General features: G+C 39.3%; 1 protein-coding gene across 3 annotated transcripts in view; it reads right to left on the bottom strand.

The window, feature by feature from the left end:
* The window catches only part of LOC149226214 (accelerated cell death 11-like), a 183726-nt gene extending 156198 nt beyond the window's left edge, over positions 1-27528 (bottom strand). For 2 of the 3 annotated variants that reach the window (XM_089377442.1, XM_089377441.1), the window contains exons 1-2: positions 27414-27528; positions 27109-27287 (exon numbers count right to left, since the gene is read on the bottom strand). In XM_089377442.1, coding sequence (XP_089233568.1) covers positions 27109-27287; positions 27414-27435 — 201 coding nt within the window. In that variant the 5' untranslated portion in view covers positions 27436-27528. The remainder of the gene's footprint in view (positions 1-27108; positions 27288-27413) is intronic. The other variant, XM_089377446.1, reaches the window with a different exon arrangement.
* Positions 27529-27909: the final 381 nt, after the last annotated feature.

The raw sequence follows: 27909 nt of genomic DNA, 5'->3' as shown, positions 1-27909 counted from the left end.
ATAATACCCCTTGTACAACATGTACACGGCACCACATGTACAATCATAAACATAACACCACATGTACATAGAACCATATGTACAACATGCACACCATGCCATATGTACACAACGCCGCATATGCAACATGCGCACAACACCAGCTGTACACAACATTACATAAATAACATGCATAAAACACCATATATACATAGCATTGCATAAACAACATGTACACAACACCTTATACACACAACATTGTATGCACACAACATACAGGTGAAACATGTACAATATATATACAACAATAGTATTGCACATTCAGAGACCACAAATTGACTCTACCAAGCAACCTTGCTTCTAGTGTCTTTCCACTTATTCATTCATGTTCTAGCATGGTGTCGATCACACTGCTTTGATTCTCTGATGTATCCATCAACATTACCTGTCCATAACATAAACATAGGCATATTACAAGCATATAATATCAATTCATATCCACGTGATACTGAACTTGTAAATCTATAAGGGCTACTCTTCCCACTTGATTCCTTATAATGCCATGAACGTTTTCTTTCCATTCACCTGCATAAGCAATCATTCCTCCACAAGAATGACCCCTGACAACCTTGTAAGATAGTGACACACACACACACACACACACACATATATATATAAACATTAGCATAAAACAATCATGATCTTGACAACCCTGCTAGACAACAACATACGTACATGCATATACATGTATACACATAAACATTAGCATAATCATGATCACAACATAATTAACAGACATCATAAGGTTAAGGTTAAGATAACTCCCTTTATTCGTGCACAACACGCACAACATTGAGAACAATAGTTCCCAACTTAGCCAAGGCATATGATGCCTCAAGTCCATTTACTTTACCTTTCCTGATTACTTTTATCATGTTTGTACTGCCACTGTCCACTTACCACAATGGACCTAACCAGTTCAACCGACTGTCATATTTTTGCCCTCAAGTTCCCTTATACCTGCACCGAGTGTCATCTGGTCTTACATCACCTATTGGGTTTCATTCAGCTCTTCCCAAGCTCTACTAAATTTCCTCTCTCCTAACCAATTCCTGAGACTCTCAAAACACAAAAGGCAAGACCAAGAAGCAAACAAGAGAAAACCATGAAAACCAATAGCAATACGACATCACAAACAAAGTGGAAAGGCCTTGCACCAGACGCAATCAAAACCCATAATGAATCTCAAACAAATCAGAAAAGGCCAAAAGCGCAAGACTAGCAACAAACACCATGACTCAACCCCATGGGTTCCCAAGCTTCCAAGGGAAAGCTTAGCCCAAGCCTTCATCAAGATTTCATGGCAATCTCTTTGCCATGCAAATCCATGTATCATACTGCCATAAACACATAATTGTCCAGTGTTAGTGTATAAACAAATATAACAATATACCAGTTATCTTACCTTATTATGCCAAGCACGTTGACCTGTAACTAAACACATCCATACCATCTCTAAGGGGATTCCAACTCCCTTTGACAGACCTATCTATAACTAGAAACTAGATAATATACCTATCAAATACATGTTCATGAATATAGCACATATCCTTATAATGTCAGACAAAATCAAGGTTAAGAAGACTTCCTATATGAAAAGTTCTCATTCATTTGGAATTGTGGTTTCCAAACATAACCAAAGGAATCCTCACCCAATTCCATTATTTTACGTTTTTACCTTGCTGCAATCAAGTCTTACTATGCACTGTCACATGACCTCGCTGTTAGTTATGTAAACAATCAATTATTGCCTTGTCATGCTAATACCAAGCATGTTTCCATGCGACTACTCACACATGTCAGCCACACATTCCAAAGATCAAGACAACATATCTATTAATTTGAAATCAACATTTGCCAAGATTAACAAAGATATCATAATTAACTCAAAATCACTAGTCATAATACTAAAACTAGCACCCACTTACACTCAAGTACATATCAACTGTCTCAACACATATGTGTTAGTAAATCCATCTTAAAACAAGATCATTACTTCATGCAATTTTTCAGACACATACCCATATCATGCAATTAATTAAACATTCAAACAATAGATAAATGACATAGTCAAACATTCAAGAACCAAGTAGACAACATAAGAAAACTCATACCTTAATGTATCTTAGGGGAGGCTATCTTGTCTGCGCAATCAATCTAGATTAGCATGATATAACTTCACAACACATCAACTCAAACCCGAATATCATAACCATAACCATCTACATAGGCCAATCCAATTTAGCATGATACATATAACATCAAGATCTTAAATGTAATACCCCTATTCATCAAGTTAACTAAGATATAACAACAACACGTTAACATAGAACATACTTATCAACAACATATAACATAATCATCAAGTTAAATAACATAAAACAACAACAACAATGCATATAACAATAAGTTACTATCATTCATGACTATTCGACACATGTGCATATGACCACACTGATTCACTAGCATCTACCATGCATGTAACCACAACAACAATAAAATGACAAACATGTATATAACCCTAATGCATATAACAATCCATTAACTAACATACTTGCATGCCAAACATACAATACTTGTATGACGATCTGCTCTTACCACAAAGGCTAGTGTTGCAACCTCACTTTGATGATCTGCATCTCCTACTCTATCTCAACCAACACATCATCATGATCATAAAAAACCAACAACATCGTGATGACCTAAAATGCATACAATGACGTCATGGACAAGAACGTTAACCATGACAATGCATGCATACCAACATATAGATGTTGCCATGCATAACAAATGCATTTACATCTAACATACACTCATGACAACCACATCCAACAACACACCATCCACTTCCACACGACGACATCACTGCAACTATGAACACCACCATGCACATGCAACAAGCACATATACAACCTTCATGCATGCATGACAAACTGATTATGCCCATCCAGTCCAAGTGTTGAACCATGCTCTGATACCACTCTGTAACACCCTCCTCCCACATTTACCCAAGCTAACCAGTCCACTGGGGTAAACATGTGATGAAGAGTTACTATGATATGATTCAACTCCCTAAGTGTAGTTAAGGAAGTGGAACCAACAAACAAACATCTTACAAACCTACCTCAAGTGCTATAGGACCCCCAGGATCTAATCTACCACTCCAGGTGCCCAACCCCTGAGTTAACCTAGTCTTTCAATGAATTAAACCCCATTTGCTCCCACGACATGGGCATGCATGCCAGTGGGAGCCTCTAGGCACTTCCACAATGCTTGCAAGGGAGAGACTGCAGTCTTTGTCAAACAATGCTGTGCCAGAGACTGCGAGATTTAAGCCACTTTTTCAGGGCTAGTCTCCAAACCACTACCTGGAACTTGTTGAGACTTTCCAAGACAATAAATGACACCAAGACAAAGTCTCTAACACAAAACTTCATCAAGGACTTGACCTAAAATATCCTAACCATGATTGGCATTTCGTCGAACACATTATGCACAGGTAATCTACAGGTCATAACAACAAATCTGAGCATTGGGGTCTCATACTTATTTGGGATTCATAAGGAAGCATTGATGCCTTATCACATTAGTTTCATTATCATATATTAGGTAATAGACTCATTTCTCAATCATTTACAAATCGAAATATGATGAGAACCACACATTTACACTGTCATAAAACTTATTCATAACCAACATATAACCAACAAAAATAACAAGGACAAAACCATAAATACCACATATGAACTAGTGCATTTACACATTAAATACCAAGGAGAAGGAACTCTTATTAATGAATGCAAAAGCCAACCCGGTATGGGACTACCACATTACACCCGACCATACATTGGCTTAGCTAAATCTCTCTTCAGCCAATCACCCTTGTGCCATATTCCAAGCATGAATGTTGGACTTAAACCAAAAGAACCAACCAAGGCTTCCTGAGGATAAAATACCTCACCCTCATCAATAGAATCAGGCTTTACCACAATCCTCACAGGATCACTAGGCCATAAACAAGTATGGATGTCATCAGATTTCTCCACCTACATTGTAAGGAATTTTCTTGTCTCCTAGTCTCTAGGATTTATTTCAATCCACAGTCTGATCTAAGGATCACTAGGCCATAATCGAGACACAACCCTATAGGCTTTACCGTATATACCGCCATTCACCAGCAAGGATTCCTAGGCCTGATCAAGGGAAACCACCTCTAGGATTTACCGTATAACTTGCCATTTACCAACAAGGATACTAGGCCTGATCAAAGGAAACCACCTCTAAGATTTACCATATATTCTGCCATTCATAGTCGAGGATTCCTAGGCCCACCAAAGCACACAATACCTGGCTTTACCACAACTCACAGTCTGGTTTAGGGGTCGCTAGGCCAATGGCTTTACCGCAATCCATAGTCCATTTCAGGGATCACTAGGCCACGTGTTCTTTCATTCAGAGATCCACCTCACTCAATTTCGAATCCATCCGACAATCTAGATCAACCAAAATATGAGAACCCCATCACATCATGGCTATCCAGAAATGGCAAGGCTAGGCTGAAAAACATGGTCACACCTAGAAAAACCCATGCCAATGACAACAGTAAACCAAGAACACACTTGTATAACCCTGTATGCCAGATCTAGCAAGGAAATTACATATGCAAATCGATACTTGCAAATAATCCCATTGTAGTTGCTTCATCCTGCTCTTCCTTTCTTCATCTTTACTTCCTCTTTTCTTCTTTACTTTTCTTGATCCAATGCTGAAGTGTTCTAAGAAAACTCTAAGTGTCCAAGGGTGCGTGAGAGAGAGAATAGAGAGAGAGCTTCAAAACTGAACTGACTAAAGTCTATGAACTAATCCTCAGAAGCCTTTTTATCAATGAGGCCTCTATTTTCTTCAATTTCCATTATTTTCCTTCATTTTCCTCCTCACATGCAACTTGTGACCTTGCACCTTCCTTTTTCCCTAATTTCCATTATTTTCATAAATAAAATGCCAATTAATGCCTCATGCCTTTGCAAAGCCTTTTCCATTGCCATTGCCTTTGCAAAGCCTTTTCCATTACCTTGATCTTATATATATATATATATATATATATATATATATATATATATATATACATGGATTTTTAACTAGGGATGTTACAGAACCCTCCCCCTTGGGGAAGCACCGTCCTCAGTGTTCAATGAAACCTACAACCAACAAAACCTCTGAAAAGAAAAACATACTGCCTATGGAGCTTTATAACACAACTTATTGCAGTATTTACAATGACCATTGCTGAAACATGACAAACATATCATTTACTGGAGCTTTACAACATAGCTCATTGTGGTATATACAATAACAACCACATATACTCTCATGCACATTTGCTTCAACCAACAAATAATCATATTGTTTATGGAGCTTTATAAATCTAGCTCGATACGATTTTTACAATAATATATTCATATACACATATGCACATTTGCTCAACCAACAAATAAAAGGATATGATACCCATATCAGCGACAAGGGAATCCAGAGGCTTACACCTCCACCCTCAAAATTATTACCACGATTCACCTCCTTCCTGGGAAGTCCATAATCCACTGTCAAAATCAAATCTGCATCGAATGTCTAATGCTATGACCCTGTGCTACATGTCCCCTCAGTGAACAGTTAGAAACTCATTATTCCAAGTCACACTCCCAATATGCATCTGATTCCATCTGGAAATGCTAATGACAAAAAAATTACATCCTGACCTTCCCTTCTTTGTTACATAGTCCCTTGAGAAATTCGGTCACCACCCAACTGAGAATTTATGTGGTTCCTTTACCAAGCACATAACTTCCATTAGATTTAAAATAAATTGAAATAAATTCACATCATACCTCATTGGTAGCTCATCAATAAGGTACACTTGTAATCATGTTTACTTCCCGTCACAACAAGTCAAACTAGCATCTTTGATCAAATCATTATGTATAAACATATCACATCTAGTTAGCTCGAAACACAACCATCATAGATCAAAATCATGAATCACATGCAATCATCATAAACCAAAATCATAGATCACATGTAACCATCATAAATCAAATTCATAGATCACATGCATAATAAAACTGAAATAAAATACAAATACTTATCCTTCAATCGGTCCTTAGCTTCTACCTTTGTCCTTTTTGTACTCACACCGTATTAGTTGCCACACCCAGCAAACACCCAGTGCATTTTCTTTTCATCAATCATGTACACATACACAATGTACATCACAACACATACATCTATACCCAATGTACAACACCACACAATACATGTACCTACACCTGGAGTACAAGACAACATAATACATGTACTACACAAAGTACAACAATGAATACACATGTCATGATACCACAACTACACAATACACATACATAGTATCACATGCCTGCAACACATCATGTATGACATGCTCACAATACCACATGTACAGCAGTCCCATATGTACAACATATACACATTACTCCCTGTCACACAACACCACCTGCACAACGTGTACACAACATCACATGTACACAACACCACCGACACAACGTGTACATAGTACCACATGTACACAACACGACATGAATGACATGTACACAACACCACTTGCACATCACCCCCTGTACAACTTGTACACGACACCACATGCAGATAGCATCACGATGAGGAGAGGAGTTGGAAATACACCAACCATCAGACCGTCGATAGGAGCAGGGCTAGTGCCATTCCCTGAAACTAACCTAGATATGTGGGTTCAGTTAGGGGAGGAAACCCAAAATACAAACACTGCAATATTTGAAACAATTCAACAATTGAAAGATGAGATGGATATATTAAGAGACGATAATGAAAGACTGATGCAGGAATAAGAAAGGATCATGAAAAGTCTGTCAAATCTACAAAACTATAGAGCTCCCATCCCAAGTCATGAACATGGAAATTGGGTTGGGGCACATAGGCCAAGAGATGACAATCCATAATCTAAATGTGATCAAGAATATAATGAGGTGGAATATGGTAATGTGTCTACTCATAAGGGGATTAAGAGGCAAACAACTAAATCAAGGGGAGAATTTAAGAAAATTAAACCCTTTACATTCGATGGTGAGGTAGAAGAAGTTATTGAAGCCTGGTTGATTAATATGAACAAATACTTTCATATTTATAAGTACGATAATAATCTGAAGGCTCGATTAGTGATTTATCAGTTACAAGGCAAATCCACCTTATGGTGGGAAGAGGTTAAAACAATACGGAGTATTAATGAATAAGAAGTATCATAAGAATTTTAAGGATGATTTAGTTGAAAGATGAAAAAATTACCTGCTGCGGACGAAACTAGACCGCTGCTAGGTCACGCTGCTGCTGAGCGCCGACCAGTTCTTGCGGCCTTCGGCCCTCCACCATGGCCCCTCCGGATGCAACCCCAGAGGCGGCTGCTGCCCAACAGGCCTTCTCCGCCCTAGTCAAATCCTTACCGCCTCAGCGCCCTCGCCCAACAATCTCAAAGTTTGTTAAGAAGCTAGATGTTCTGCAAGAGGTGATTCTTCCTCCTGCTCTCCCTCGTATGGCAGCACTTTCTCTGGCAGAACGAGGTCTCATCGGACAATTCACTGGTCTCTGGCCCTCTCCGAAGACAATGCAAAGGTGGGTCGAGCGAAACTGGTCTGATAAAATACAAGGCAAAATTTCCATCCGCTTCTGTGGGAAAGGGTATTTCACCTTCCACTTTGAATCAAGAGAAGACAAGGATCTAATCTTTAGAAACAGACCATATTTCATGGACTCCAGAGGCTTATACCTCAACAAATGGACTCCGGATTTTGACCCTGAATTGGATGTCCCTAGTGCAGTCCCGGTTTGGGTTCGGCTCCCTCACCTCCCTCTCCATTGTTGGGGAGATGAATTGGTTCAAGCCATTGGGAATGTTGTTGGAAGATTTATTGATCACAGTGAGCCAAAAGACAACATGCAAGCCTGCGCCTGCATATGTGTTGAAGTTGATCTCGACAAAGGCCTCCCGGAGGCCATCAAGCTCAAAGTGGATGACTAGACGCACATTCAACAGTTGGACTACGAGCAAATCCCAATTAAATGAAAGGTATGTCACGAACATGGCCATTTTGCCAATCGTTGCTCTAAATTAGTTGATGTTGAAAATGCTTCACAAGATGAGCAATGGGAAATGGTCAAGAAAAAGAAGACTGCTACCAACCCTAAGGCAAACCCTGAAGTTGTCCCTCCCAAGGCTAATCACACAGCCTTCCCCTCCACCTCCTCACTGAATCCTCCTCTCTTTAACACTTCCACCTCCTCCCCCGCCCATCCGCTCCCTCCCCCTACTTCATCCAACCCCTTTTCCGCCATTTCCCCCCCTGAAGATAACCCCCCTTTCTCCATGTCCCAAGCTGATGCTAATGAACCCACCCCCCCTGCTAATCTCTTCCTCCTTTTCCCACGATCCTCCCTCCTCTAGATCTACTAGGAGTTCTTCTAAAGAGCACGTTGTAACTTTGGACACAAAAAAAAACAAGGGCCAGGAAGGAAGTCTTCAAAGCATCAAGGAGATGAAAACACTCAAAAGGATATTGCCATGGGTACGCAGAACCCCATAGAAACCTACATTTTGGGGAAAAACAGTAAAGAAGCAGTGCATAAGGAACAAGGAGGGCGATCAACTCTTTCTACCCTTCACACTCAACGATGAAAGCTCTATCCTGGAATAACAGGGGACTAGGGCACCCCTCCAAAATTACTGCCCTAAAATATCTGATAATACATGAGAAACCAAAAACCCTATTGCTACAAGAAACAAAACAAGGACATCAGGAAATGAAAGGAATCATTGGTCAGCTCAAGCAATACAATGGATGCATAAGTGAGTCAAGGGGTGCCTTCAGGGGAATTGCAACCCTTTGGAACCACAACATTTGGAAACACATAACAGATATAGTCAGCCAGTACTGGATTAAAGTCACTCTAGAGAGCTTAATAGATAGCAAGAGGATTGTTATCTACAACATCTATGCGCCAATACACTATAGAGACAAAGAGCAGTGTTGGACTTCCCTCAAAGCAGACATAGATGAAGAAGGAAACAACAATATTATTCTTGGTGGAGATCTCAATCTCATACTCCACTCCAACGAGAAAAGAGGAGGTTGTTTTTCTCATGACCCTTGCAGAACACGGTTGGAGACCATCATGCAGGATCACGATCTAGTTGATGTTGTACCAAAAAATTGCAGATTTACTTGGAATAATCGCAGACTGGGCAAAGGGAATATCATGGAGAGGCTAGACAGGATTTTGGTGAATGTCACACTCCTCTCATCTTACTCCACCGCTTATGCTATTGTACTTCCCTATTCAATGTCTGATCATTACCCCACAACTCTTGTTCTCGAAGCCCACTGTCCCTTAGGACCCATACCTTTTAAATACAATCCACTATGGAGTAGCATTCCTACTATTGATAAGATTGTCAAAATCACATGGAGTCAGCACATAGAAGGGTTGCCAAGATACATATGGGAAAACAAGTTAAAAAGGACCAAAAGCGCCTTGAAGGAATGGGCAAAAAACTACTACACGGAACCTGAGAAGGACAAAACTGAAATAAAAAGCAAATTGGAGAAAGTTCACAACATAACAGAGGAATGAGGGCTTTCCCAGGAATACAAAGCACTCGAAGGCGATCTCTACTTCCAGCTATATCGTGCCAATAAAGCGGAGGAGCAAAAATGGAGAATAAAATCAAGATAGCTATGGCTGCAAGGAGGTGACAAAAATTATGCTTTCTTTCATAAGCAGGCCACTGTCAGGAAAATTAGGAACAATGTTACCTCCATCATCGATGCTGAAGGCAATCTCCAAACCACTCAAGGTGCTATTAAAAAGGCAGCCTCAGATCATTACAGTGCCCTCTTAACTGAAACAAAAGAGGTTGAAGATTACTCAGATCTACTGCAACACCTCCCCACTGAGATCAGTGAGGAAATCAATGAAAACTTGATCAAGGAAATTGAAGAAGAAGAAATAAGAAGAGCTATCTAGACGCTTCAACCAGACAAAGCTCCTGGCCCAGATGGTTTCCCCATCTGCTTCTACAGAGCTTATTGGGGAATAATAAAAAAAGACCTTGTTAAGATGATAAAATGGACTCAATGCAAGGGCAAAATTGGAGGTTTCACTAATGCCACCCATCTTGCCCTCCTCCCTAAAGAGAATCGACCCTCATCCTTCTCCCGATTTCGGCCCATTTCAATATGCAATTCATCATACAAAATTCTAACCAAAATCCTTGCTTCTCATCTTAAACCTCTTCTCCCCTCGCTCATCTCTGAAAATCAAGGAGGCTTCTTGGCCAATAGACAAATTTCTGACTCCATTCTCCTTGTCCAAGAAGCTATACACTCCAGCCAATCTAGAAAAGAAAAAGGTTTCATCCTAAAACTGGACTTAGCCAATGCCTTCGACAGAGTTAGACACTCATTCCTCTTTGTTGTTCTAAAGAAAATGGGATTTGCTATGCCCTTCCTTGACCTCGTCAAAGCTTGCATTTCAGGTCCTTGGATCTCTCCTCTCATTAATGGCAGACCAGGGCCTTCCTTTCAATCTTCTCGAGGGCTAAGACAAGGCTGTCCCCTTTCTCCTTACCTGTTCATCTTGATGGTTGAGTCTTTCAGTAAGGCCTTGGACTATAATCGGCGAGTCGGTCTTATCACAGGTATTAAATTTGGGAATGGAGTCAAAAACATAAATCATTCCCAATTTGTTGACGACACACTGTTAATGGGAGGAGCCTCCAATATCATAGCTCGTCGTTTCAAAACCCTCTTAGACAAATACATGAGCTACTCAGGAGGTATGGTCAACCATCTCAAGAGCTGCATCTATGGTTGGAACACTTCTGCTCAAGTTCTTCATAACATCGCCAGCACATTTGGGGTCCCTTGCAAGTTAGACTGGGGGAATTTCTCTTATCTGGGCATGCCAGTGAGTGCTAGTCCTCTGAAAGCTGAAGTATGGGATACTATCATAGATAAAATGAAAAGGAAAGTGCAGCAATGGGGCTCCTCTTGGCTTAATCCAGCAGGCCACCTAGTTCTTCTAAAAACAGGTCTTTCTTCTTTGCCCTTATATCAATTCACACTTCTGCAAGCTCCTGCCAATTTTCATCACAAAATGGAAGCCATCCTCCGTCATTTTCTTTGGCAAGGGGGGAAAAATGAAAAAAAGAAGTACAACCTTATAAATTGGAAACAGGTCATTCAAGCCCAGGAACGTGGAGGTTTAGGAATCAGATCACCTAAGCTCTTAAATCTGGCGTTTGGTGGCAAGATTGTATGGAGACTCATTAGTGGCCAATCTACTTGGTGGAAAAATGTGCTGGAAGCCAAATATCTTAAATCTCCAAGGCAGCACCTCTTGGATTATGATATCCCTAACAGAGCTTGCTCTAAAATCTGGAGGTTGTGCAAGAAAGCAATCCCCTTTCTTGCCCAAAACATTTCCAAAGTCCCCAAGGGTGGCAACAATATCAGAATCGGAGCAGACAGAATAATGGGTCAGCAGCCCATCAGCAACAAACCTGGAACTTGTCAGATTCTATCCTTCTTTGACAGCATAGGGCTTCATTATTTGGACCAGATATCTCAGTGGGACACTCAATCATAGATTTGGACAGGATGGATCTTCCCAGACATACCCATTGATCTTGAAGCAAGTTTTGCTAATCTCCAAACCCATCTCCATAGCATTGCCCCAATAAAAAAAAACAGTAACGATGGCTTCCGTTGGGATCCTTCAGGCTCCAATTACACAGTCAAAGCTGCCTACCAGCATATCTGTAACAATGAATATCCCATGCCCATTTGGGCGCACTGGAAAATTTCTTGGAAATCAGAGACCATTCCAAAAATAAAATTCTTCATTTGGGTCCTCCTAAAAGGGAAAATTCTCACATCAGATAATTTGCAAAAACGAGGCATAATTGGTCCATCCCACTGCCCAAACTGCCAAGCAGCTGAAGAAACCATCCAACACCTTTTCATCGTTTGCCCCTTTGCTACTGCCTGTTGGAAAGAAATCTTTCTAAACACCCATCTCCCCTGGAGCTCCCATAACTCCATTGTTGAAGTTTTGCATCTTTGGAAGAGGAACTATCCGTGGCAATGAAAGAAGAACAATATTGCTAGAAGAGTTTGGGATGCTCTTCCCTACTCTCTTCTGTGGAACATATGGTTGGCAAGAAACCGTATGGTCTTCAAAGACAAAGAAACCAACATCAGGAAATTATGTAGCAAGGCAAGGAGCCTTACATTGGAAGCTATCTCAGTCAAAAGTCAAAAGAAAATTGACATCGCCGATCTCTGTGTTGAAGAAAGGAATTTCATAGGGTACTTGTTGGATAAAAGTAACAGTGGCCAAAGCGGGAGTGACATTAGCAGCCAACGCAACAACTCTAATCACAGTTGGAAAATAAGAATGAAAGATGAGGAGTTTTCCATCTGGCTCAGAAACTGTAACACTCACTATCTTTTCTTCGATGGGGCCTCCAAATCTAATCCAGGAATGGCAGGGGCTGGTGGAATCATTTGCAATGCCAATGGAGATATCAAAATGGCTTATGAATGGGGATTAGGCCCCCTCTCCAATAACAGGGCTGAAGCTCTCGCACTATACCAAGGGCTCATTCAGCTTCAAAAACTCGGCATAAGCACTGCAATGATCCTTGGAGACTCGGCCATCATCATTAGTCTGATGGTATATAATCGGAGCGCCTCCAATGTGCTCCTGCAACAAACTATTAATCGATGTCAAGCACTGACCCAGAAAATGAAAGAAGTCCGTTTCTTCCATGTACTTCGCTCCCTCAACAAGGAGGCCGATACTCATGCAAATAGAGCCTGCTCCAAATCCATAGGCAATCTCCGATGTAACTCCATCGAATCTCAAAATTACCTGCCATGATCAGAAGCAAATCAATCTTCAGACTGGCCGCAGAATTTTTTAATAACATTGGGTACCTCTTCACTGTCGCTCGCAATGTCTTCAAGCTGAATCTGATCCTTGTTGCAGTAGAAATCTTCATTGAATCTCATAATGATGATGACTCTGCCACCATATCTCTGAAATCAATCTGCAAATCCCACTTCTGTCCCATCCCCCAAGGTGTTCTGATTCTCTCATCCCTTACCCGTGATTTATCTCTCAATTTACCCGTGACTCCCTCTCCGTTCTTCCTTATCCCCTTGTCGGAGCTTGCCTACATATTTGCGCTCTCCTTCGTTCAGAATCACAACTCTCCCTTCCCTTGGTTGCATTCGCTCCATCCCTCGTTTGTTCCCGACCGATCCTATGTTGCTTTGAGCCTTCGATCTTCTTCCCTCAGGTTCATTTCTGTTAAACCTTCACCAAGATTTTTCTTCCCAGGCTCTTTGGAACAACACTCTGCCTTTGCTGCACACTGATAAATCAGTTTGGCCATACTCAATGGCGAGAAATGAGGACTGCTTACACTGTGCCGATCTGCAGGCAGAACTGGAGCAAATTCGAGCTTACCAGAAGATCTTGGACACCAAAATCGACACCCATGCTCGGATCACTAAGGAGAAGCATGAGGCCGACCTCAATCTCTTTCTTCACAGAGTTTCATCCCTTCAGGAGCAGTTCAATGACCTTTCAAATAGATGCAGTCATGTCCAAGAGTCCATTGACATCCTGAAGTACATCATGGAAAAAAGTAACGCTCCTAGCACCAGCTCATCAAATTTAAGGAATGCAGGTGTTGAAGGCAATCCTGAAGAATCTACGGCCCACCAAATCAGTCATATAAACATTGATTAAGCATGACTTGCAAATTCTGTCTCCTACTGCTTCAGTTTGTTAGAATCTATACTAGTTCAGGTTTTCCAAAAGTCAAGAATGACAGAAGCAAAGGGGAATTTTGTCCCTCCTGTAATATTTCCTTACTTTGCTTCTTGGGCATAACGCCTTGTAACAACGGAGCTTAGCCTCCCCAATATTTTTTGAATACAAACAACAACTGATTATGTAAAAAAAAAAAGTATCATGAGAAAACTTCTAATGGAATTTCAAAGACAAATATCTAATAGAACGATTTTATGACAAAAAATCAAAGGAGCTTCATGATCTTAAGCTAGGACAACTTTCCATGGATTAGTTTGTAACAAAGTTTACATCTTTACTGAGGTACATTCCATATATAAGAGATGAAAAATCGAAGGTACAATGATTTATCAACAATCTACCTGCATTTATGAAGGAACGGTTAGAATTTTATAACCCCAAAACTATGGATGAAGTTATTCAGAAGTCTCAAATATGCTACCAACACATGAAACAAAAGGGGGATAATAACAAAAGATGGACGAATAAGAAAAGGTAGGAACATTCACAAAACACGAAGGGTATGAAGTCTGCAAATTTCAAGGGGCCATACGAAAATCAACAAAATAAAAATTCAGGGAGATTGCAACAGAAATCTAAGTTACAGAGTGAATCAAAGCCTACCAAACAACTCAATAAACCTGAGTTTGACCAAGTGGATAAACCCCCGCTATAGTGTTGGGGATGTGGAGGGCCTAATTATGTCAAAAAATTTCCTTATTAGAAAGGAACAAACTTGGTAGCACATATTCAAGAGGCATCCACAGTGGGGGAGGTGGTGAGGAGTTTGTCAAATATTAATGCAGCATTAGAAGATCACCAGGCAGAATATCAACCAACTATGGTGGAGTTTGAAGGTAAGTTGTTTAACCAAGTTGTGTCTATTTTAATTGACCCTGAAGCCAGTTTGAGTTATGTAAGTCCTAAAATTATAGAAAAATGTCATTCACAAGTAACTAAGTTCAAAATTATGTGGCTTGTGAAATTAGCCACAGGGGCCAAGAGGAGGGTGACAACTAAAATTGATAACTTCCCTGTTGTATTAGAAAATCCTCCCATAAAAGAAAATTTGAATGTGTTACCCTTAGGATCATATGATATTTTAATTGGGATGGATTGGCTAGAGAAACACTGGTCTCTTATAAATTGAAGAGACAAAACAATTAGATTCCTTAATAAAGGAGTTGGACAAGAGGTTCAAGGAATTAAGAGACCCTTAAAATTAAGGCCCATTACAGCCTCACAATTGGCTAAGTGCCTTAGGAAATGGTGCCAAATCTATATTGTCTAGGTGGGGTACACCAATTCTAAAGAAAAGACCATGACACTGGGAAATTTACCTATTGTGCAAGACTTTGCTGATGTTTTTCCTCAAGAAATCCCTAGATTACCCCCTAAGTGGGACATAGACTTTACTATTGAATTAATTCGAGGCGTCGCTCTAGTATCTAGGGCACCATATCGTATGAGTATTCCAGAGTTGACTAAATTAAAAATGCAATTGCAGGAGCTGTTGGATAAATAATATATCCACCCAAGTGTGTCACCTTAGGGAGCCCGTGTACTTTTCGTTAGGAAGAAGGATGGTACTTTACGACTGTGCATTGATTATAGCAATTAAATAAACCAAATGTTAAAAATAAATACCCACTGCCCATAATTAATGATCTATTCGATCAAGTAAAGGGTGCTACCGTATTCTTGAAAATTGACCTACACTCTGGATATCATCAAAACAGAATAAAGGAAGAAGATATATGTAAGACAACTTTCAAAACTCGCTATGGGCATTATGAGTTCGTAGTTTTACCCTTTGGGCTAACTAATGCCCCAAAAAAGATTATGTGTCTTATGAAAAGTTTATTTCATTAATACTTTGACAAATTTGTGTTGATTTTCAATGATGGTATTCTCATATATTCGAAAATTTGGAAGAGCATAAGAGGCATTTGCAAATAGTTTTGCAAATTCTAAGGTAACATCAACTATACGCAAAGTATAGGAAGTGTGAGTTTTACAAAGACCAAATTCAATACTTGGGACATGCCATACCTCAGGAAGGAATAACAATAGATCCATAAAAGATCAAGACTGTAATGAAGTGGCATGTTCCCAAGAATGTCGCTAATATTAGATCCTTCATGGGATTATCCGTATACTATCGACATTTTATTGAAGGATTTTCACGGGTGGCTTACCCCATTACTTCTCTATAGAAAAAGGGGAAGAATTTTCAGTGGACAATTGAATGTCAAAATAGCTTTGACCAGTTGAAATATTTACTTACCACAAATCTCATTTTATGGATCTCTGATCCAAAGGAATTTGTGTTTCACACAGACGCTAGTAAGGAAGGGGTTGGGGGAGCCTTGATCCAAGAGGGTTGAGTTATTGCTTATGAATCTCGTAAGTTAAAAGAAAATGAACAAAATATTTGGCTTACAATTTGGAGCTGACATCAGTGGTTCACACTTTGAAAGTATGGTGACACTACTTACTCAAAAAGAAATTTATGTTAATGTCGGATCATAACATCTTAACTAGTTATTCTAAGCAACCCACAACAAACGCACGACAAACATGATGGGCTGCCTTTTTAAGCGAATTTGACTTCGACATTAAACACCCTAAGGGTAAAGAGATTTGAGTAGTGGATGCCTTAAGTGGGAAACTGATTTTTCTATATGAAATCTCATTCAACACAGTTAAAACTGATTTCATAGCACAAATTAATGATGCTGGTTTGAGGGACCCAATGTACCAATTTCTATGGCAGAAAGCAAAGCTACAGGACAACGATGAAAAACGGTTGGCATATGACATTAGTGAAGACAACGTGCTAATGTATAGAGGCAAATTTTATGTCCCAAATCAACAATAATTGAAGCAGTTGATTCTAGATGAATGCCACAGGAGCCCTTACGTTGCTCATCTTGGCTATCAAAAATTACTTACAACACCAAGGAAAAATTATTTCTGGCCTTGCATGCAAAAAGAAGTAGCAGAATATTTGACCAAGTGCTTGGAATGTCAACTAGTAAATGCTAAACAATAGCACCCAACTGACTTACTTCACCCGATACCCATACTTGAATGGAAATGGGAGATTATCATGCTTGATTTTATTACTGGTCTTCCTAAATCTGGAAGGCAAAATTATTTTATCATGGTAGTGGTAGATAAATTGAGTAAAGCTGCACATTTTATACCAGTGCAATCTACCTATAAAACGGTTCAGATTGTTGACATTTTGATGAGAGAAATTTTTAGATTGAACGGTATACCTAAAGTGGTAATATCAAATAGGGATGTAAAATTCACATTTTCCATTTGGAAAGCTCTGTTAACTGGGTTGGGTACACAGATACAATTCAGTATTTCTTACCATCCCAAAATGGATGGGTAGACTGAATGGGTAAACCAAGTTCTAGAGGATATGTTAAGAGTGTATGTGATGCAACAATCAAATAAGTGAGAAGATTATCTCCACCATGTGGAGTTTTCCTACAATAACAATTATCATACCTCCTTAAAAATGAGTCCATTTGAAGTAATATATGGATATAAATGTAGAACGCCCATTAATTGGAAAAACCTCAAAGCTAAGTTTATGTTAGGGCTAGATATGTTGAAAGAAATGGAAGGTACCGTGAAAAAGGTAAGGATGAATCTAAAAGCTGCACAGGACAGAAAAAAGGCTTACACTGATAAGAAATGAAGTTACCGAGAGTTTCAAGTTGGAGATCAAGTGTATGTATGAATGAAACCTAAAAGAAGTAATTTGTGTTGGGGGAGTTGTGCCAAGTTGGCTCCCTGATTTTGTGGCCCATTTCAAATTTTGGCTTGAATTGGGTCGGTGGCCTATTAGCTAGCTTTGCCCAACCACATATATGTATATAATTTTTTCCACATGTATCTATGACCCCAAACATATTATTGATTGGCAGGATATACAGGTCAAACCGGACGACGATTTCTTGGTAAAGCCCCTATGTACACTCGATTAGAGAGAAGTAATGTTGCATAAGCCAGTTATCAACCAGGTTAAAGTGCAGTGGAAGCACTTTAGCCCATAAGAGGCTACCTGGGAGGATGAGAAATTTATGAAAGAAGCCTTTCCTAACATGTTCTAAGAGCTTGGAAGACATCGAGACGATGTTTCACTCTAGGGGGAGGAAGATGTAATGCCCCCTGGTAAAGTTGGTAAATATTGGTTCATTGTGGTTAAAAGACTTTGTTTTACTTTGTGGGCCATGGGAAGGGCTAAAATAATATTTGACATGGAAATATAATTTTAGTTGTTTTATTTTACTAATTTCCTAATGACTATGCAATGACCATGAACTCATAAGGCAGACAATGCTAGAGAGGCCCACACCCAGGTACTTGAACAGTTATGGCCAAGGTGGTTACTTGCCAAAGTTCCTCCTTGGAAATAAAATTCCAAAATAAAGCCAAGAGGGTAATCTTCGAACTTGAGGCAGGAAGGAGGAGAGAGAAATTACCGTTACTTTAGGATTCCTGAGTTGGTTGGCCAGTGGAGTCCAATTGAAGCTTGAAAGCTCAAACTGGAAAATTTGACTAAGTCCGTTTGGGATCAGATGGTCATTAAAAAAGTTAGTGTAGACTGACCATTGTTCTGGTAACTATACTAGGTGTGAAGCAGGCTCAGGGAGAGATGTAGTGTTAGGACTGGTCTCATTGGTTGGGAGTGTTAGCGCTTGGAATTCACCTAGGCTGAGATAGACAAACTCTCAAGGCTACATCAAACCATTTCACCTCGTAGCTAGCCCTACGAGGTATGAGAAGGCTCTCTCGGGTCAGATTTGATAGATCTCTCAATATGATTAGGCTGACCAATTAAGAATAAAGATTTTAGGCTAGTAATTTGATAGGGAGGTTGATTTAATGATTTTTGGGGTTTTTGGTGGCAATTGGAGGGAGTGCAATTCAGGGTGTGGGGATTGAGCACAGTTTTTGCAGGGGGATCTTTGGGGCAAGGTAGGAGTGAGCGCTGATGCCTTAATCTGAGATGGATGATCAGGGATGGTAGAGGAGGAGCTAAAGAGGGCAAACAACCATTTTGAATCCTCTCTAGACAGTAGAAAACATAAATATTGAACAAACTAAAAAGCTGAGCATGTCAAAGCATGAATTCAAACTTTACCACTTCATCTGTCCAATTAGAAGCAAAAGAGAGATGTGGAATACATATACAAACTTACAAGAACATGTAGAAAACACACCATCAACACATCAATCCACAAGAATCCACAATGATGTCTGCAAAACCCTGGCCTTCCTTTTCCTTAAATTGCAGAGATAGATGTACAATATACAATAAAGCTTTCTCCCACAAGAGTCCAACCATGAAAATGAGAAGGAGAGAGCATAATATAGACCATCTAGACCATCTAACTCCTTTCCCCACCTCTAGGGGTCGAGCTCAGCTTCCTAGGAGCAGTTTGAACTAATTCTAAACTAAGAACTAGAAAATAGGCAGCCAAACAACTTGCCTCTATTACTTAGCTAACTCATCCATGCATTAATTTTTCACTTTTTACATCATGGAAGCTTCTAGAAGGGTAAAGAGAGATAAAATCTATCAAAGTGCCATGAAAATATTACATTTATCCATCATCTACAAGTAAAAATGGTCAACCATAGTCAAAACAGTGTTTTTTGACAAAAAAGGTCAATTCTGGTAAAGCTGGCTCGAATGGTCGCGCCCCCTGTTCAAATGGTCGCGCCCCTTTACAGCTACTTTTGAGTGGGTTCCACTGATCCAAATCAGGTGCAAGATGGCTCATTGGAAAGCTTGGTCTGTCTACTTTCCATCCCAAGTGGAATTTCTGAATTTGGAGTTGTTTTGCCCCCTCAAAAACCATTTCTCCCAAGGTCACTTTCTGCAACTCAAAAAGTGGGCAGAAAGTCATTTTTTTGATGTATTTTGAGCTTTTGGAGGCTCAAATCTCAAAATTAGGCTTCTCCCAAGTATTGGTAATTTTTCTCTTTGCATGCCCTTTCCAAAAATGCCAAGTTTTCAAAATTCCGAGTAGTCCTCCAAAATGGTCTCACCCGGGGTGAGACCATTCCAATGGCCTAAACCTGTAAATTGCACAAAAAATTCACAAATGACAAAATTTTCTCCAAATTTCTTGAAATTTGGGCTGGGAGTCCCCAATCAAGTACCATGCTCAGTCAAAGAGGCTTTGGCCAAAGTTTGGAGTGGATCGGGCGTTTTCCTTCGTTTTTGTGCTTTAGCCAACCGTCCTTGGAGCACCTTCATTTCTCGCCGGTATTTTTGACATTTCTCTCAAACCATGACACCTGTGTAAAAAGTGAAAGAGGTTTTTCTTCCTTGGCATGTTGTGGACAAAAACCTCTCTCAGTTTTGCAAAATTCATCTTTGATTGCTCAGAAACAGCTTTTGAGTGAAACTTGTCCCGATGTGTGAAACAAGGGATTTTGTCGAAATGAAGCGAAATGAAGGGGATAGGGGGCTTCTAAATTCTTGGGGAAATTTTTGGGAGTAGGGAGGGATGTTAGGAAGCAGGGGAAAGTGGAATCTCAGAGATTGAGTGAGGGGAAGGGGTCGAAAAGGACAAAACACAGGCCAAACCTAGAAAATTGCCAGGTTGTAGCTAGAAACTAGGGTTTGTGCAAAAATGAGGAATTTGGGGGATCTGAGTGTTGGGAAGTGTTTGATAAGGTAGGTGAAGGGTAGGGGAAGGTGTATGAACATCTGGAAACAAATTTTGCCGGTGATTTGACCATCCAAGAGAAATTGCCTTCAAAACCCTAGGAGAGGGAAATGACCTTGCCTGGGTGGCAACTGAAGCATGAACAAAGTGTAAAATGACTCATTTGACACTGACATGATAATGACAACCCTATGAATGATGATAAACTCAGCTGAATGATGACATGGACTGACATTTGGGCAACTTTGAACAGAGTGAAAGCAAACCCTAGACCTAATGGCTAGTGACCAAATTTTGCTTGAAAACTCTTTGAAATGACAAAATTTTGACCTTGACACTTCAAAATCACTTTGTAAGAGCATATTTGATCACTGTAGGAAGGCTGGAAAGACTGACACTAACATTGGCTCCAATGGGGATGGTAGCTCCTTGGAGGTGCCAAGAACCTTAGACATCTGGGAGAGCAGACTAGTGCTTGCAACCATTGGGCGATGGAGTCATGATTTACACCTTTGACACAAAACTTTGACACATTTATTGAATGAAAACTTGACTGAAACCTAACTGAAACTTGACTCAAACCGACTCGATGGCAAACTGAAATAACTTGAAAAAACTCACTCAATAGACCAAACACAAATGACTCATGACCGACTTAAAACAGAACTTTACAAAGCTTTTTGAAGGGCAGCAGTCCATCAAGATTTGAAATCATGATGACAACCACCGGTGTTTCTTACAAGACTATATACATCAAACTATATCAAAATGCCAATGCAACCAATCAAGCAGATGCCTTCTTGATTGATTCTCCCAATCAGATCGCATGATCAACAATAGATACTGGTAACCGGGCATCCAAAAACATAGCTGACCATGATCTCCTTCATCACTGAACACTGCAATAAACACTATCACTGCTGGTTGCAACAAACTTACTAGAGGATCGTGAAAAACATGAAGATTTGCCACTGCCACCTCCTGCTGAAAGAACAAGGTATCCTTTGTTTCAAACTCTGATCTGTCTTCATCATGTGCTTCAGTAAAAGTATGCTCATGGGTTTCAAAAATCTCTGAACAAACGGATGAGCAGATCTCTTCTTGGAAAAACATTTCAGCACATGAAACATATGAGGAAGAATCTGAAATGGAATCCTGAATGCTATGATCTGCGGTAGTTTGACAGTATGGTAGGTCATCTTCAAATGATATGACAGCCGGATTATCATCTTTGTGAAAGAAAACATTATCTATTTGCTGATCTACAAGACAATCATCTTTTTCAACAAAGGAAGAAGTTTCCCCAACACTTTCCTGACTATGTGTGCATTGCAAATCTGCTGTAGCTTGGGCTGTAACAAGACCTTTCAAAAGCTGATCTATCTCCTCTTCAGACAAAGGAGACAATGCCTTTTGGTTTCTTTTGCTTAAACAATAATTATCTTCATATGACAAGGCACTCAAACTATCATTTATTACTGAGCGATTGAAAGGAGATTCATCACTTACTTGCACAAAGATCTCACCTTGCTGTTCATGAACATCTGAATCCAAAACTCCGTCTATGATCTCAACAGTAGAGCTCTCTTTGATGGGTTGCATGCTACTGTCTTCTTCTGTGGGTAAATCTGAAACAAGCTCTTCTCTTTCATCAATTGCAGCCATATGACCATCTTCAACCTGCTGATCTTGACAAGTATGCTGAAATGGATTTTCATACAGAGCTTCCATGATCTCTTCATCCATGAAATTATCATCTTCATAAAACTTCTCAAGGCTTTCAATAAAAGTATAAGCATGCTGGCAACAGTCTTGAACTAAATTCAATAATGGATAAAAGTCCTTATATCTTTCAATAAACATAGCATGAAAATCCTTTAAGCAGTAAATACAAGCAGGCGGCAAACTTTCATACCATGATTGGGCTTTACCTTCCAGAGTGGCCAAGAATATCTTCATCAAGCAATCTTCAGGAAAATCCACCTTCAACTTGCGAATATGCATATGAAATCTAACTAGATGAAGAGCGGCATCCTTCTTACCATCATCATTAAATATAGGCAAATTCCTTGACCAATCTACCTTTGGAATTTTATTTGGAAAACCAGGGATGTGATCTCGGCTCAAGGGAGCATATCTTCTTGCAATCTGATCCATCTTGAGAAATCTCAAAGCTACTAATCTCTCTGCAGTGAAGTCACCATGAAGCATAGGTTGCTGGATTCTTCAGTGAAAGGAGTCGCCAAGTGAATGATTCAGCCTTTCAAGTGTCTGATCGTTGTCCACTATCAACAATCAGATCTGAACTTGATACATGTACTGGGGTAAAATGAAAATGAAGTGTTGTATTCATAAGCTCACGGAGATTGACTGAAGCAGCGTTTATCTACTAACGCTGATGTAAAACAAGAGCGTTTTCGAAGGCTTCTGGCGTAACTTCAGGCTCCGTCTAAGACTTATGAAACAAACACATCAACTCACAAACAAGTTTGTTCTCCCCAGTATGGTCGCCACTATGTTAGCGCTTGGAATTCACCTAGGCTGAGATAGACAAACTCTCAAGGCTACATCAAACCATTTCACCTCGTAGCTAGCCCTACGAGGTATGAGAAGGCTCTCTCGGGTCAGATTTGATAGATCTCTCAATATGATTAGGCTGACCAATTAAGAATAAAGATTTTAGGCTAGTAATTTGATAGGGAGGTTGATTTAATGATTTTTGGGGTTTTTGGTGGCAATTGGAGGGAGTGCAATTCAGGGTGCGGGGATTGAGCACAGTTTTTGCAGGGGGATCTTTGGGGCAAGGTAGGAGTGAGCGCTGATGCCTTAATCTGAGATGGATGATCAGGGATGGTAGAGGAGGAGCTAAAGAGGGCAAACAACCATTTTGAATCCTCTCTAGACAGTAGAAAACATAAATATTGAACAAACTAAAAAGTTGAGCATGTCAAAGCATGAATTCAAATTTTACCACTTCATCTGTCCAATTAGAAGCAAAAGAGAGATGTGGAATACATAAACAAACTTACAAGAACATGTAGAAAACACACCATCAACATATCAATCCACAAGAATCCACAATGATGTCTGCAAAACCCTGGCCTTCCTTTTCCTTAAATTGCAGAGATAGATGTACAATATACAATAAAGCTTTCTCCCACAAGAGTCCAACCATGAAAATGAGAAGGAGAGAGCATAATATAGACCATCTAGACCATCTAACTCCTTTCCCCATCTCTAGGGGTCGAGCTCAGCTTCCTAGGAGCAGTTTGAACTAATTCTAAACTAAGAACTAGAAAATAGGCAGCCAAACAACTTGCCTCTATTACTTAGCTAACTCATCCATGCATTAATTTTTCACTTTTTACATCATGGAAGCTTCTAGAAGGGTAAAGAGAGATAAAATCTATCAAAGTGCCATGAAAATATTACATTTATCCATCATCTACAAGTAAAAATGGTCAACCATAGTCAAAACAGTGTTTTTTGACAAAAAAGGTCAATTCTGGTAAAGCTGGCTCGAATGGTCGCGCCCCCTGTTCAAATGGTCGCGCCCCTTTGCAGCTACTTTTGAGTGGGTTCCACTGATCCAAATCAGGTGCAAGATGGCTCATTGGAAAGCTTGGTCTGTCTACTTTCCATCCCAAGTGGAATTTCTGAATTTGGAGTTGTTTCGCCCCCTCAAAAACCATTTCTCCCAAGGTCACTTTCTGCAACTCAAAAAGTGGGCAGAAAGTCATTTTTTTGATGTATTTTGAGCTTTTGGAGGCTCAAATCTCAAAATTAGGCTTCTCCCAAGTATTGGTAATTTTTCTCTTTGCATGCCCTTTCCAAAAATGCCAAGTTTTCAAAATTCCGAGCAGTCCTCCAAAATGGTCTCACCCGGGGTGAGACCATTCCAATGGCCTAAACCTGTAAATTGCACAAAAAATTCACAAATGACAAAATTTTCTCCAAATTTCTTGAAATTTGGGCTGGGAGTCCCCAATCAAGTACCATGCTCAGTCAAAGAGGCTTTGGCCAAAGTTTGGAGTGGATCGGGCGTTTTCCTTCGTTTTTGTGCTTTAGCCAACCGTCCTTGGAGCACCTTCGTTTCTCGCCGGTATTTTTGACATTTCTCTCAAACCATGACACCTGTGTAAAAAGTGAAAGAGGTTTTTCTTCCTTGGCATGTTGTGGACAAAAACCTCTCTCAGTTTTGCAAAATTCATCTTTGATTGCTCAGAAACAGCGTTTGAGTGAAACTTGTCCCGATGTGTGAAACAAGGGATTTTGTCGAAATGAAGCGAAATGAAGGGGATAGGGGGCTTCTAAATTCTTGGGGAAATTTTTGGGAGTAGGGAGGGATGTTAGGAAGCAGGGGAAAGTGGAATCTCAGAGATTGAGTGAGGGGAAGGGGTCGAAAAGGACAAAACACAGGCCAAACCTAGAAAATTGGCAGGTTGTAGCTAGAAACTAGGGTTTGTGCAAAAATGAGGAATTTGGGGATCTGAGTGTTGGGAAGTGTTTGATAAGGTAGGTGAAGGGTAGGGGAAGGTGTATGAACATCTGGAAACAAATTTTGCCGGTGATTTGACCATCCAAGAGAAATTGCCTTCAAAACCCTAGGAGAGGGAAATGACCTTGCCTGGGTGGCAACTGAAGCATGAACAAAGTGTAAAATGACTCATTTGACACTGACATGATAATGACAACCCTATGAATGATGATAAACTCAGCTGAATGATGACATGGACTGACATTTGGGCAACTTTGAACAGAGTGAAAGCAAACCCTAGACCTAATGGCTAGTGACCAAATTTTGCTTGAAAACTCTTTGAAATGACAAAATTTGACCTTGACACTTCAAAATCACTTTGTAAGAGCATATTTGATCACTATAGGAAGGCTGGAAAGACTGACACTAACAGGGAGGAAAATTGTGTTCCACAGTGACTTGGTGGTTGGAAAATAGTCAGACTCAAACAAATGAAATAGATAAGTACTTTAAAACTGTCATTCTTGTATTGATTATTCAAATTTTTGTATTAGTAAAAGTATCAGTAGTAGTTTGAGATTAAGAAACTGAATCTGGAAGTCTTTCAATGTTAAAAAGAATTGTAATGTTGTGATTGGGTATACGTATTGTTGATAGTAGAGACAAAATTGATTTCCCCCTTTTCAGTCTTTTCTTTAAGGGCTTAGGGTTAGTCCCCAGGCCAAGTCAATTGAATCAATAGTGTGGGTATAGTCCCTAATCCTTAGAAAATAAAGAAGCACCAATAGAATTCAAATAAACTGTGTGCACTGAATAAATCACAAATGATTGAGAAACCAGAAAAAGGACTAGACAATTGAACAAAAAAATTAAAGGCAATGTCTCAAACTTATAACGCAGACTAGGAATACCCCTATAATCTGAAAGTTAAAAATAATTTGCATGTGAATCTGAAACTGGAAGTGGTCTTTCTCATTTAGCAATTAAACACAACCATTATGTACTACTTCCTTAAAGAAAGAATTTGAACAATATTTAAACTTTCAATAAAAACATATGCTCTTAAATATTTACTGTTAAAAGAAGTACATTGCAAGTATTATGGAATTTAACAGTTAAGGAAAACCCACATAGAGATATTCAGATTCATTCATAGTAATAGGAATTTTATAGAACAAGCATTTTCTTACCATTCACACAGTTAAAAATAATATGGAAAATTAAAACCATAATTGCACAATTAATAAGGACATCATAATTTCGACCATAGAAATAATGGAAGAACCCTTCTAAATATTTGACAGTGAAAAACATTGGGCATGTAGCGAACAACCAACATATTAACATAGCCATATAAGGCATATAGTACGTATATAATGCAACCAAAATAAGAGATTTTAAAACTAGAACTCTATTTTAGAAGACAAATAACCCGCATTGATATATCCAAAATAATACACAAAATTAGTCTGAAATGAACACAATTTTCTCTAAAGGGTTCAGGGTAACTCAATTGTATAGTAAATCTTAAGAATATAAACACAATTTAACTCTCCAAACAAGATTTGAAACCCATGCCCGAGGACCTAAGGGTTCTGGCATCATAGAAAATTAAAAAAGGAACCACTAATCGTAACTGAAAACAAGACAGGGCCTACTGCCGAGAGTGGATTGGAAACCCTTGTAAGGTAAAAATATTTTGAACCTGTAAACGGAGGAAAGGAAAACAAGAAAGTAATTTTCTAAAAAGGAACCTAGAGCCATGAGCAAATGTTGAATGAAAAACCCTAAAAATGGAGACCGCAAACTCATACCTACAAAGCCCGTATCAGAGAAAGCACAAATTTAGAAGAACGTTCTTCATGGAAGAGGAATTCCTAAAGGAAAAAGTTATAAAGAAAATAATGAGCAATAATCTTTACCTAAAAAATTGTTGTTGGTTCCCCATACCTTCAACCTATAGGCCATAGAGGTCAGAAATTCCTGAATTGAGTGTAAGAAACAAAAATGCAGTGAAGAGCTGAAGTAACTGAAAACCCCCAGGGAGAGTTCCTCTACCTTCTTGGAGGCCCATGCCTGCATGCACATAGAATCTCTGAACCCTCGTGATTTAAGAGGGCCGACCCAACCTGAGGACAATAATTGAGTAGCATCAAGTGGGAAGCTATTAAACCAAGCAAAAAAAGAATAATAACAAAAATTGCAGAAATACACTTCTGAACAGTAAGGAGAGGGACATCGGTGTAGCATCATACTGAACAGTAAGGAGAGGGACATCGGTGTAGCATCATACGCGGTAGGATGGTGTGTTCATCTTTGTCAATGACTCATTCACGCTTTGACATCAATGACAATCCTTTCAACATTAACATATAAAAGATTGGCATTTATCTAAAAATAGTTATGCCCTTTTAATTAAGTTGATTAATTAAAAAAATTGCAATGTGAACGAGTGTCATATGAAATGGGTTATTGTTTTCTAGGCATATGGTAATGATATGCCATGATATTGGCCTTTGGTGTTGTAACAAAGCCTATTTACATGTTAAGAATCTCCATGGTCAAGAATCTTGTTACATGTTTTTTTAAATGAATATATGTTTTACTCATAAATTAATTCTTTTTATAATTAATAATAATAATAATTTAAAATAAAGTTATAATTTTGTTTTTTTATTTTTGTGTGTTTCCTGTTATACGTTTTGGATATTTTTAAGGTATATTTTCCAATTGAATTTGTCCAAAATACAA

The sequence above is a fragment of the Pinus tabuliformis genome, chromosome J (assembly GCF_031772625.1).
Source record: "Pinus tabuliformis cultivar Carrire ecotype Pingquan chromosome J, CPIR1, whole genome shotgun sequence".
Classification (NCBI taxonomy): domain Eukaryota; kingdom Viridiplantae; phylum Streptophyta; class Pinopsida; order Pinales; family Pinaceae; genus Pinus; species Pinus tabuliformis.
The sequence above is the reverse complement of the archived record's forward strand: the minus strand, read 5'-3'. Positions and strand labels throughout refer to the sequence as shown.